Here is a 12,573-nt window from a genome sequence, read left to right on the forward strand (position 1 = left end):
CAAATCTTGATCACTTGTTTACCTGGAGCGGGTAACCAGTTCAGCTCTACCTTAATGTAATAGTAGATTGCTTGTCAATTCGCGTAAATGTGGATTATTGTTTTCCCTGCTGATCCGCCTTGGCTAACAACATTCCCCGCAGTCATCTTCAGACCCATCCCACCTCATCATACATTGAACCTTGTGAGAATAAGCCTCCTGCTCTTCACAAGCCATGTCATACTTGCAAGCTATAGACTCTGATGTTTTGACATATACCACTAGCAGCATCGACGCGTTGAAGGAGGCCCGATTTCGACCACGGAGTCAGGCAACATGGGCACTGCTAGCAGAATGGAATCTCTGCTCACGATGTCGCAAGCTGCTCTTCAAGCTGGAGCCCAATGGTTACATTGAAGAATTTCCTAAAGACATCCGAGAACGTGGAGGTAAAGGTTGCCCATTTTGTGGTGTGCTTTGTGAGGCCGCAGTTTGGGCAGGAATCTGGTCCGATGTCCAACCTGGAGACGAAAGGTATGTTGTCTCACATTTTTGTGACAATTGCTCATTCAAGCTCAGTGAGGAAACTGTCGAGCTTGAACTTGTGAGCCGATCCTCTATCGAGATGATCTCGATGGCCGACGTCAAGCCCGAACTCGGCTGTGTGATATCTCTCGAGGATGGTATGTACGCATCTAGGCTACCGTGCCATTTGTAGCCTTGACATCATAAATCCTTTCGCTAATTCATATGTTGATGGCAGAACCTATTCCACAGCCCATTGATGAAACCAGTCAGGCCAACCTATCAGGCGAAAATGTCTCCTTTATCAGGAACCAGCTCAACAACTGCCTCTTCAATCCAGCGCATGATTGCGAGCCTCTGGCACTAGATGACGAGGCTCAGTGGCCAGCCCGGGTCTTGCAGATCCGCAATCAATCTGTAATCCTCCTCGACTTCGACACTGATGTCATGCCGGGGCAATTCGCTGCCCTCAGCTACTGCTGGGGCAGCGCGTCCGAGTTGCAGTCAAATCCACCATACAAGGCAACAGCTTCCACCATTCAGGCCCTTCGTTCCGGTATTGATACTTCAAAGCTGCCTGTTACTATTCAGCAAGCCTTATGGGTGTGCAGAGAGCTGAAAATTGGATATATTTGGATCGATTCGCTCTGTATCATTCAGGACTCAATACATGACTGGGAAGTTGAGGCCACGAAAATGGCCACTGTATACTCTATGTCCAAAGTGACTATCATCGCCGCCTCATCGACGTCTTGTCACAGTGGGTTCCTCAACGTTGAAAGGCGCCATGATCGGCTTCGGACATCACTCGACTTGCCTTTCCAACTAACTGTGAGCTCCATCTGCACTTCTGGATTCCATAAGCACAAGTCGGTGGGCCACCCTCATGACCCCCTCGATACCCGTGGGTGGACATTCCAAGAGGAAGTCCTCTCATCTAGATATATCAAGTTTACAAAGGATGATATCCAGTGGAAGTGCAATGCGGGATCCGCGTGCCAATGCGGTCGGCAGCCTAGCAAGGCCTATCATGGTCTTTGGCAGGTTTCGAGTCCTACAAGTCTTGACGAACGATCTTGGGAGAGCTTAGTCGAGGAGTTTTCCCACAGGCTCTTCACCAAAGACACAGACAAGTTGGTGTCATTGTCCAGTTTGGCAAGGAAAATGGCCCCCAGGTTCCCCGCGCTCAACGGACAGACACCATATGTTGCTGGACTCTGGCGACACACTCTTGTGCAACAGTTGAAATGGTACGCAGCGGGTGAACTGGGTCGGTACTCTGACCGCTATGTCGCACCAAGCTTCTCCTGGGCCTCGCTCAGCTTCTACAGAAGGGGTGTGGAGTTTTCGTTACCTCTAACACACATTCTTTGTGAGGCCGTAGATGCGAGTACCACGCCTGTGTACCAGAGAAATCAGTTTGGAGCTGTCTCTAGAGGAACTATAACCCTATACGGCCCGCACATATACTACACTATTCGATTTCAGGAGGGAAAATCTAAGATGTTTATTAGGCAGGAGATGACGCCAGCACTGGAGGTGAAACACATAATCCTCGACTGCCCGCTGCGCGAACACCTCATCGACGATGGCCGCGTCACGCTGCAGAGATCAACGAGCCCGGCGCAGCAAGAAGATGGAGAGTTCTCCGTCAGCGTTTTTATCTTGGGACAATCTGGGCAGCGGCCATTTGGAAGCCTGTACTGCTTGATTCTTGGATACGGGGAAAATGGGGAGCACCAGCGGCTTGGTCAGGTTCTGTTGGGATACGCGGACAGGGAGACCAAATTTTCCCCCGAGCATTTCAAGCCCTTGAGAAAAGAAGTTGTTTTGGTTTAATACTCAAGGCCGGCCAAATCATAATTATGCTAGAGTCAATTCCGCCCGTTGTGAGGGTTTCTCTTTTTTCCCTGATACTTTGTTCCTTATCACTAACTCATAATAAACCTATTGCCAACTCATTATGAACTCGTCATGAATTTATTAAACCTATCAAAAACTTGTCAAATAATCATCATGAACTCATTGGTGACCGCGATCTATCATGAAATATAAGATGGTTGATCTCATGTCGGCCGAACTGCCACTTTCAAACCCCTCAACTGTCAAGCTGCAAGGTAGATGTTTCTCTCATACCCTGGTGATATCCTTGGCACTCGCTGAACTCGTCAATGCTCCGCGACCCGACACCGGGATGGTGGAGGACCCCGCTTCTTGGCTCGGCGATGCAAACTTGGGAAGACAACAATGAACAGCGACTTTGTTGCGGATAATGGAGAGTATATTGTAGAGAGACTCTGTTCTTAGGATCAGAGGTCGAGACCATACCATCGCTTTGAATAATCGTACGTGGTTCATCAGCTCTAACTTGTCAATCTGCCTCTGTAATCCTCTTGACCAGAGCCTCCTCGGACTTCTATTGTTCCTGCATCCCTGCAGCCACTTCATTACCCCGCTCACACTCTGTTCTCAATAAATCGCTCGTAATTACCAGGACAACCTCGCCATCATTTACTCCAGACTGCTCCATACCTGTTGGCTACCTAATCCAGCCGCTGATCCATCTGTCCAAGCCCTCCCAACATGTGTCAAGATACGCCCGCAGATTCCCCGCCCGGTGGCATCCTCCCTCCCCAGCACTGGGCACAGCAGGTTGTCTCACCACTCCAAGCCACAATGTGTCGTGCCTTGCTTATGGTTACAACAGGGACAAACCGATGATACAGACGCCGATTCTGCTCTTGGTGATGGCGCTGAATCGTCAACTGCTTCCATCAGCTCCAGTATCCTACAATATAGAACTATTCATGGGCGATCTTACCACAGTGAGCAGGGTAATGCCCAGTATTGGTGCGTCCTCGCATGCCGTTTCTTGTTCAGTAATGTCTGATGACATGATGCTAGGGGTGCAAATGACGAAACTCAGAATGAGGTGATGGACATCAAGTATGCTTACCACTACTGTCACCTGGATGATGTTTACTAAGACCCTTTAAGCCATCACACTCTGACTCTCGGCATTGGAGAAAAGCTTCATTTGGCGCCACTGGAAAAAGAGAACCTCGAGGTAGGCGGTTTCTGAATGATGCGTCAGTTCGTTGGCTAACTCCTCAGTTTGTTGTCGATATTGGCACTGGAACAGGTAAAGAATCCCCAATTATCAGTCCTGATATACTCAATATTTACTCTAATCAACAACACAGGCATCTGGGCCATGTATGTCATGACTAAAACGAATGCGCTGCAGAAACTCTCCAGCTAACCCTCGCAGTGACTTTGCCGACGAGTATCCCAACGCACGTGTTGTAGGAACAGACCTATCCCCCATCCAGCCAGGCTGGGTTCCTCCGAACCTACAATTGTTCGTGTCACACATGCTCAATCCCGTAGTCGGCTCAGGACTAATCATAAGATGGCAGCGAGATTGAAGACTGCACCCGCGAGTGGACATTCAAGCCCGACTCGATTGATTATATCCACATCAGATGGCTTGTTGGCAGCATTAAAGACTGGGGTGCTCTTTTTAGTGAAGCCTTTCGCTGCTGTAAGCCTGGCGGCTGGGTCGAGAGCTACGAGACTTCCTCAGCGATCACGAGTGATGACGGAACGGTCAAGGATGATTCTGCAATGGGACAATGGGGCAAGTTCTTTGTCGAAGGAGGCAAAAAGCTCGGTGCAACCTTTACGGTCGTGGAAGACGATACCCAGAAGAAAGAGATGGAAAAGGCGGGCTTCGTTGACATCCATGAGTTTGAGTTCAAGGTAGGTCTTTCTCCTAACCGGCCTTTCTCTCGAAGAAGGCTCTCTACGATGTTGAATGCAGGGCTCACAATATTTGCTAGTGTCCTGTTGGCGGATGGCCAAAGGATCCCAGACTCAAGGAGATGGGACGCTTCACTCAGTATGGGCTCGAGTCTGATACTGAAGGCTTCGTTCTCTTCATGGCTCACACTCTGGGCTGGAGCAAAGAGGAAATTCAAGTATACATCTCCCATCTTCGCCGCGAGATGCGTGCAGGAAAGTCGCATGCGTTCTACCGCCAAAAGGTGGTCTGGGGTCGGAAGCCGTCTGCAAAGGAAGTTCCCCAGTCGAGTGATTAGAGGCATCGCAAGAGGACTACAGACTTGCTCGATGGTCATGAGATAGGAGGTGGATCACGAATTGATGAATCACATGACAAATGTACTTACTTCGCTTCCATGTAGCTATTTAATCTTACCGTTTGTCTCTCTTCACTCAATAAGCCGGTCGAAAGCAGGCCTCGTCGTGTTAGTTGTTGATATCCTTAAGGTGTGCCTTGGCCCTTGGAATACGAGCGTCTCGGTGGAGAAGGTCAAACATCAGGAAAGGAGGGGCTTGGGAACAAAGAATGCAAGGGCGAGGCAACAATAATAATGCACCAAAAAAATGATGGTGCTCTTAGCGCAGTATTCGGGAGTTTCCAAGTCCTCTAGAATATGAAAAACAGAAGAGAAAAATTGCGTCCTTCCTCGAGGTGCTAACTCTTGTTTAAAGGAATCAACCATGCACGTGCAACCGCAATTTCAGGGCAGAAGCCACAATGGCGATCCTGACAAAGAGCAATTTTCAGAGCAGGAGAGGAGAGTAACAGAAGGGTGATGTTGTGAAGAAAGAAGGGAAAAAAGTCTCGGTCCAGAGGAGACCAAAGAAACAGATGCGCGTAATAGAGGACGCGAGACAGCGGTGCGCACGCGGACCAGCCCCGTGAGGCTGGAGAAGAAGAAGAGTAGCACACACGCCTAGGGCTGAGAAGGGAGTGCTTCACCAGTTCCAGTTGCTGAGCACCGCTGCCAAGGAGCGGCTAGCCTACCAGAACGGAGTTCGCCGCCAGGTACCTCTGCTCCTGTCAGTGGTCCTCGGTTTGCAGTCAGCTACACTGTGTCTAATCTCGTCGGTTCTAGTCATTGCCAGGGGTCGATCTTCGCGCGCAGGCTGGCAGTGGTTGACCAGAGCAACACTTAACAGCTGTGTCATCAAGTGGAGCTCTCTCCTGGTGCCTCATTGGGCCTCGAGCGGCTTTGGTGCTCTTAAGAGCTGAGTACTTGCGAGGCCGAAGCCTACGAGGGCGATGGCTCGTGGAGAGTGGTGCCTGGCAAGAGAAGCCTCCCCAGGAGAGAAGCCGGTTATATTTATGGCCATTAGATTAAAATTCCTATCGTGGTACCTCCTAAAAGCAATGGGTCCGAGGGAGTGTGAAAGTCACATGATCTGATCAATGAAAACGAGAGTTGTACATATTTCGAGATTCACCAAGTTGAGAACAAACAGCGGCAGAGAACTCAATCACATAGGTGCCTCCAGAGGAAAAAAAGCTCAGGATGTAAAATTAAGTACTTTAATACCCACCAGACCTATCGCCTGGCTGCTTAGGAGATTTTGCTGCATGCCTCCAAGAAGTGTTTAGGGTAGGAGAAACACGAGTGAGATAAGAGAACTGATAAGATAAGGTCATGTTTGATAAGATTAGATCGCGCGCTGATAAGCTTGATAGCACACCCGAGCCACTTTCTACAACCTTTGCTGAGACTCTTGGCTTGCATGGCTTGGACGTGCTTTGAAGGAAAATTTTGTCTAATTTAACCTTGCCTCCGCTTGTTGCTGAAGGCGGCTTACTTGGCCTCTCTATGGTTAGGTACCAAGGACAACAGGGCCATGATCCGCGCAGCGCCGAGGGCGGTCTGATACGAATGACATGGTAAACTTGTCACCTTGGTCACCTTTGCCATCTATTCACGGCTAAATATAACATGTCGCTTTCAACACTCAATCAGATAGCAATTAGACATCTTGAGCCATCCCGGTGACGTCAGCACCTGCGGAGTTTGATGGGAGAACTATGTTGAGGCTTCGATAAAGGCCTTCAACTCTATTTAACAAAACTCTTTTTCTTTTTCTTCTCGTCATGAATCATTTCTCAAAAGGCATCCCCCCCATTAAAAGGGGCCTACTGCTTCTCAAAGGTGCAGGACTCGATTTGTTGTGTTCTCAATCTTCTCTTTTTATACATCCAAACGTCACCTCCACTCACAGGCAACACAATGGCGAGCATCCTCTGTTTTCCACCCGAACTTTGGGTTATGCTCATGAAATATTGCGATTCGCCGATCGATCTCAACAGTCTCATCAATGCCTCTCCCAATGCTTCACGACGCTTCTTTGCCGACAAACGATCCATACTGAAGTCACACATCAAGGCAATCCGTGCCACCTTTGGCTCGATTCCTGCTGCAGCTCTCTTGGCAGCTCGACTACGTCATGCCAAACAAAAGGAGGGACTCGATACTTTGGACAGAGAAGAAGCAGAAAAAAAGGTAAGGTCAATCGCCATCTTCTACCTTACTCGCTCTGAGATTGATACAGAACAATTTCTTATGAATAAACTCGGGCACCTTTACGCGCTTTCAACAACCATCACTGAAGCCGAGTGGATCACGTCTCAATATGCGCCACAAGCTTGGAACTACTACAAACATATGAATCGAGAAGATTTGCCTCCACTCTGCGTCAACCCTGCTTCTCTAAGCAATGGCATGGTGCTGTCCTTGAGAGAGAAGCAAAAATTCTCTCGTGCCGTGTTTCGGTTCGAGAGCTATTGTCAGGCGTTCTTCCGTGGCGAGGAGATACTGTTCAAAGGCGACACAGACTCTCGTCGGGTCTGTTTTGAGGAAGAAGCTGGAATTTCGGAAGACACGAACATTGTGAACAACTTCTATTCGATCGTCTACTATGTCTATGATCAGCATTGGTCACTGCTAGGCAATGTCGTCGAGCACCTCGGGGCAAAGGCGATACCACCACCAAACGGCATCGAAGCCGACGAGGCAGGTTACCTCGAACGCGGACCTGATTGCAAGAACCACGACCGGGTACTGAGGCAACTTCATCTGTGTCGGTTTCGATATCGAACTCAGCTTGAAACGCACAAACTTGTTCATTATCTCCTGTCTCAAGGCCTTAGCACTCTTTTCGAGCTGCAGAGGATGAGCATTGAGGATTTGACAAACTTCACCCTTGCCACATTCTATCGCATAAGCCTAAGTCAACATCCGGTAATTCTGATGATGAATGGTATTGACCTCTACCGCAAAGGAATTGTTGGGGGTGACCGATGGATGCCGTAGTTACACATTAACTCTTTATCCTTTCAAGAAGACGATGGGTGAAAATGCGCCAAGTGTTTCTGGGACAAAACGCGTGTCGATAAGGAAAAGAAGCACGGATTAATGTACCCTCGTTACTGATAGAAAGCGCCACGGCGGAGAAAGAGTCACCTAAGGCGCTGTGACAATTCCAGCACAGACTCTGGCTAGGTTTATCTGCTTGATCATTATGATTCCAAATGGCTCTCTGAGTTACATTGATCTCTTTGAATTATTTGACTGCTTAGATGCTTATGATCTTGGCCGTTGATGCAATCTCCTAAATCGTGGGCTTCGGTCGGGCTGCGCGATCATGTCAATGTTGTGCCAGCAAGCCTCATTGTGCTATGATTGTCCGTGGATATTATTAGTTGTTGTCGCGACTGAGAGGGCCTTATTAAGCTATCTCCAGGTTAGAAGCGGAAAAGCCATGCAGAATGAAAGATAAAGATTGAGAAATCATGATGCTTTTCAGGCGCTAATGTCTAGACTATAACATACATGAAAGGGAAGCCAAGTCCCATCAGAAAACCCAGGATGGATACAGTCGGTCTCGTAAAGCAAGAGACGCTTACGTTTCTGATTCTCCATCAATCCAGACCACGATATTCCCTGGTGGATTCACCATTTCCTTGAAGAATTGTCTTATAGCCTCCTCCGTGTATCGCATACTGAAATGCATGAGTACAAATGTCGTCTTGGGCCACTTTCGAATGACTGGTTCCAGATTGCTCCATATTGTGTGCTTGGTCCGGACAGCCTGTGGCTTGTGCTCCTCGTACAAGAAACTGCACTCTGTTATGACCACCGGTATGCCCTCCTGTAACCAGACGGGGTCGGCAGCCAAGGTTGCTGCAGTGGTATCGCCCAGAAAGGCGAATATTGGTGTTGACCGTGGAGCCGTGATTTTGACGCCGGATTCGCGTAGTGCCTTGAGTTCAGGTCCTTTCCGTGAGGTAAATTCTGGCTTGAGGCCATGTGTGACCATGGAAAAGACGTAGCCTACACACGGGACTGTGTGATCGCAGTTGAAGGCTGTGGCTGTAACATTCTTGGTTCTCCTTAGGTTGACGGTATCGCCATGCTGAACGCCATGTGTGATATGAGTGTTGAGCCATCCATTTCGATCCGGGTCATTGCTGCCCTCATCACTGGTGTCGGCAAGTTGGTCGGCATCTTCGGCGGTTATGAGCCCACCCAGATTAAGCATTGTTCTGGCGAGGAGAAAGTCGTCGAGTACTTTGACCATCTCGACTGGACAATAGATATCAGGCGGATCCTCTCGTTTGACGAAAGCAGGTGATAGAAGAGTGTGGTCGCTGTGCCCGTGGGTGAGAAAAATGTGCTTTGGCCGCGCCTTGTTGACGCAGAGGCCAGCATCGAGAAGAAGGTTGAGCTGAGGGATGACGAATGAGGTATGCCACGCTGCTCGAGACTTGCCCGTCAAGACATATTGGCTATGTGGTTTTGGGAACCGCCACTCCAACGTCTCGGAGCGTGTTGATTGTGGGAGCGGAGTCGCGAATGTCAGTTCTGTCATGGTGAAAATAGAGCGTGAACGATTGAGCCATGTAGAGGAAGGATGAAGATTTCGGTAACAGCGCGATGCGATCTTCTGAGCAAGGCTGGTGTTGACCATTGGGAGGCAACTATGTGCGTGGGTGAGGTTGTCTTTATAGGCTTATCGCTTATCGCGCGTGTGTGTGGGCTGTGATGCAGGAGCCACTTTCGGCAAGGTGACTCATCAGGCACGGTTGAAAATGACTAGCCACGCCGATAAATGTTAACTCAGCCACTCTCATTGAGCCACATGATTGATTGTGAATTGCGCTCAGTTTGTGTTTCGAAGATAGGGTTATTTTTAAACTCAATGTAATTGTTATTCGTGGTTGAATTTGCTTGTACATGGGATTGAGTTGTGTTGCTCCACCATCTTCCGTTGAGCTAATTTTGGACCGTTGGCAGGACTTGTTCTAACAATGACTTGGGCTAATGCATATTCTAGTAACGTAATGGAGGCGACGGTGGACCATTCAGCTGAGAAATTCTCATGGTAACTGATGGCACTTCATACTGCAGTTCATCCCCTCGGGCCCGTCGTCTCTGGCGAACAGGTTGACTGGGGTAAGGCGGGAGGTCATGAAAACACGAGTGCCGGTGGTTATCAAGTAAGAATAACCATTAAAAATGATTTTAGCTATATAACGTTCTATAATACGTCTTAAAAATGGCAAATCCCTAAAACTTTAGTCACTTCTTGGGACAAAATCCTGAGCAGCCCTCTCCACCAGGCCTCAAGTCATGAAAGTGCCCGCGCATGTGATGGCCAGCCCAAACAAACTGTCAGTCGGAAAGAGATAAGTAAGAGTTACTAGGTAAATTTCACGAAGTAAGATACTCGCGGATTTGAATAGTTTCTGAGACGCCTTCTTGGTCGAACACAGCCACACGCTCGTTCTGGGGTTCAAGTTATGAGAATGTCATTCTACGTGGCTCTTACATGCAAATAACCCCTAGGCTGGGGTAGAAGCATTACAGATTGTGGTAAAGGGCGTAGAGAAGTGGGTACTGGGATCTTTGAATAACTTCCTGGGATCCTATCTCTGCTGATTCTATCAGCTCATTACAATGACAGCAGTGACACTATACTAAATATGCCCCAGGCGGAAGTCTATATAAAGATCTTCGGGAGCTGTGAGACCGCGGCTGCAAAAATACCGAGAGAGAAGATGGGAAAGAACCATGCCATTGAGCGACTCTTAACAGCGAGTCAAGAGAGAAGTCGAGGCCATCGGGGCATTTATGGAAGTCGGGGAAGTCGGGGGGCATTGTTCCAACACCCCGCTAGTTAAAGCTTTTGGTGACGACTGGGTACTCATCATTCCATGACATGAGGGTCTAACCATAAGTGGTGCATTCGAGCGTGATTGTCACATCACAGCCCCAGGGAATGAATGGCATTCGGGGTCAAATTAGACTCCGCGTTGACCATTTCTATGCGATTGGCTTCTCGGAGACCACACCGAGTAGCGAATCAAGAACCAGCAGCGGTGGGAGGGTTGGACCGAGCTTTGTCATCGCTGTCCCAATGTTCCCCCGACACCAGCCGAGAGGTTGAGTGATGCCGTTATGTGCTCGGACCATAAATAGGTACGAGATAAGATAACAAGCGTTGCGAGAATAACTTATATGGCCTAGTTGACATATCTGCGCCCACACTTTCATCATTCTTCAACTCAATCGCAAAGCCCCTTTTACCATGACCAAGCCGAGCACCAAGGTTGCCATCTATGGAGCCACCGGCGAGTCTGGCGGGCTTATCATTAATGCCTTGCTTGAGTCGGAAGATGCCCAATTCGTAAGACTCCCGCTCTGTCACAGAACGATTGGTCATCCGCAGCGCTACGGGTGCTGTGATTGAGATGAATACCCAGCTAACGATGTCAAAAAGGATGTGACGGCCCTGGCTCGGGGGTCAGGCGACAAGCCAGGGTACCAGGCTCTGGCCAGCCGCGGAGTCAAGATTGCCACAACAGACCTCAATGACGCAGTGGGAGTGATTGCCAAGAGCCTCGAGTCCATTGACGTTGTCATTGCTGCAGTTCCTCCACACGTTATTGAAACCCAAATCCCTCTTGCCCGCGCTGCAAAGTTGGCTGGCGTGAAGCGATTTGTCCCTAGTTCTTTCGCCATGGCACTCGCACCTGGTGGTGTCGCAACTGTGCAAGATTCAGTAAGTGTTGCAGCTTACTGGGGTTTCGGACTTCTCCGCAAGTCATTGTTAGCAGTTGGACAGTGCACTGACATGTCCGATGCAATAGAGAGAAAAGGTCTTGGCTGAGATCAAGAGCCTGGACCTACCATACACAGTCATTGAGGTCGGCTGGTGGCATTTTGGCCTCATCCCTAAACTCCCCTCTGGTCGCACGGATTGGGCCATAGCCCTGCCCGATTTCATCGTCAACATGATTCCAGGTGACGGTAATATGAAGACCTGCCTGGTGGATAATCTAGACGTGGGACGACTTGTTGCCAAGATCATTGTCGACGACAGGGCGCTTAACCAAAAGGTCATGGCTAATGGGGATGTCCTGACGTTCAACGAGGCGTTTGACCTGGTTGAGCAATTGACCGGTGAGAAGCCCGAAAGAAAATACGTGAGTCAGATCGGCACCAGAGTGTTGGAGAGATACTAATCCAATCTTGGCAGTGGTCTGCTGAACAGCTGGATGCGACTATCGAGCAACTGCAGGCGGCCACTCAAGACGGGCAGGTAGACTATGTAACTCTGGTCGGACGATTCTGGCTTGAATACTACTACTCATCTTTCATCGACGGAGACAACAGTCCGGAAGGCGTCGAACGCTTGGGTTTCATTTGGGCAAAGGATCTGTATCCTGAGTTCAAGCCAACCTCGTTCAAGCAGTTTTTCCAGGACATTCTCGATAAGAAGAGGACTCTGCCGTACGCTGGCAGGTCCTGAGCTATGATGAGAGATTTTATTAGTTGCGTTATGACCTATTGTATCCCATGTTATTGCGATTCAAATAGACACCGACCCATTTGATTGTTTACTTGATATGTCTATCCTTCACAGAGAGAGGATTTCAATGTCTAGTGCCCCTTTCGGCCTCCTGCTCGCACTGGTCTCATCAACAGGCTGCGAACTTCTTGCAAGGGTGTCGGATGAAAGGGTGTGGGTACTGGCGAGGAGGGGCGCAAAGCAGGAAGAGCTTGTGCTGCCCTGCGAGGCCCCCGGGAAGGACTGCCTGGTTCTGTCCAAGCTGGGCCTGGAAGGCAATCACGTCAGAAGACTTCAAGGTAGCCCTGTATTCATCCAAAGAGGGCGTCCATTTGGCATTGTCCGAATGGTACGTATTGATGGGGCCCTTGGCCACTTCGGTTGTTC

General features: G+C 49.2%; 3 protein-coding genes and 1 pseudogene across 4 annotated transcripts, besides 1 other annotated feature; 3 read left to right on the forward strand and 1 right to left on the reverse strand.

The window, feature by feature from the left end:
• Positions 1–214: 214 nt before the first annotated feature.
• On the forward strand, positions 215–2,343 carry NCS54_00905600 (HET domain-containing protein; the record flags this gene model as incomplete). Its single annotated transcript, XM_053154416.1, has 3 exons — positions 215–513; positions 559–662; positions 743–2,343. The coding sequence occupies 3 exons, from the start codon at positions 215–217 to the stop codon at positions 2,341–2,343; spliced, it is 2,004 nt and encodes a 667-aa protein (XP_053010391.1).
• A 655-nt stretch (positions 2,344–2,998) lies between these two features.
• NCS54_00905700 lies at positions 2,999–4,604 on the forward strand (annotated as a pseudogene). Its single transcript has 8 exons — positions 2,999–3,354; positions 3,409–3,450; positions 3,502–3,571; positions 3,619–3,646; positions 3,708–3,720; positions 3,776–3,865; positions 3,924–4,266; positions 4,347–4,604.
• Positions 2,999–4,604: a sequence feature.
• Positions 4,605–8,235: 3,631 nt separating this feature from the next.
• NCS54_00905800 (Lactamase-B domain-containing protein) lies at positions 8,236–9,204 on the reverse strand (the record flags this gene model as incomplete). The annotated part of the gene is made up of 1 exon (XM_053154417.1): positions 8,236–9,204. One exon carries the CDS (start codon positions 9,202–9,204, stop codon positions 8,236–8,238), a length of 969 nt encoding a protein of 322 aa, XP_053010392.1.
• A 1,680-nt stretch (positions 9,205–10,884) lies between these two features.
• Positions 10,885–12,147, forward strand: NCS54_00905900 (Semialdhyde-dh domain-containing protein; the record flags this gene model as incomplete). Its single annotated transcript, XM_053154418.1, has 4 exons — positions 10,885–11,022; positions 11,116–11,397; positions 11,486–11,821; positions 11,875–12,147. The coding sequence occupies exons 1-4, from the start codon at positions 10,924–10,926 to the stop codon at positions 12,145–12,147; spliced, it is 990 nt and encodes a 329-aa protein (XP_053010393.1). The 5' UTR covers positions 10,885–10,923.
• Between the last annotated feature and the right edge of the window lie 426 nt (positions 12,148–12,573).

Source organism: Fusarium falciforme, chromosome 7 (genome assembly GCF_026873545.1).
Source record: "Fusarium falciforme chromosome 7, complete sequence".
Lineage (NCBI taxonomy): Eukaryota > Fungi > Ascomycota > Sordariomycetes > Hypocreales > Nectriaceae > Fusarium > Fusarium falciforme.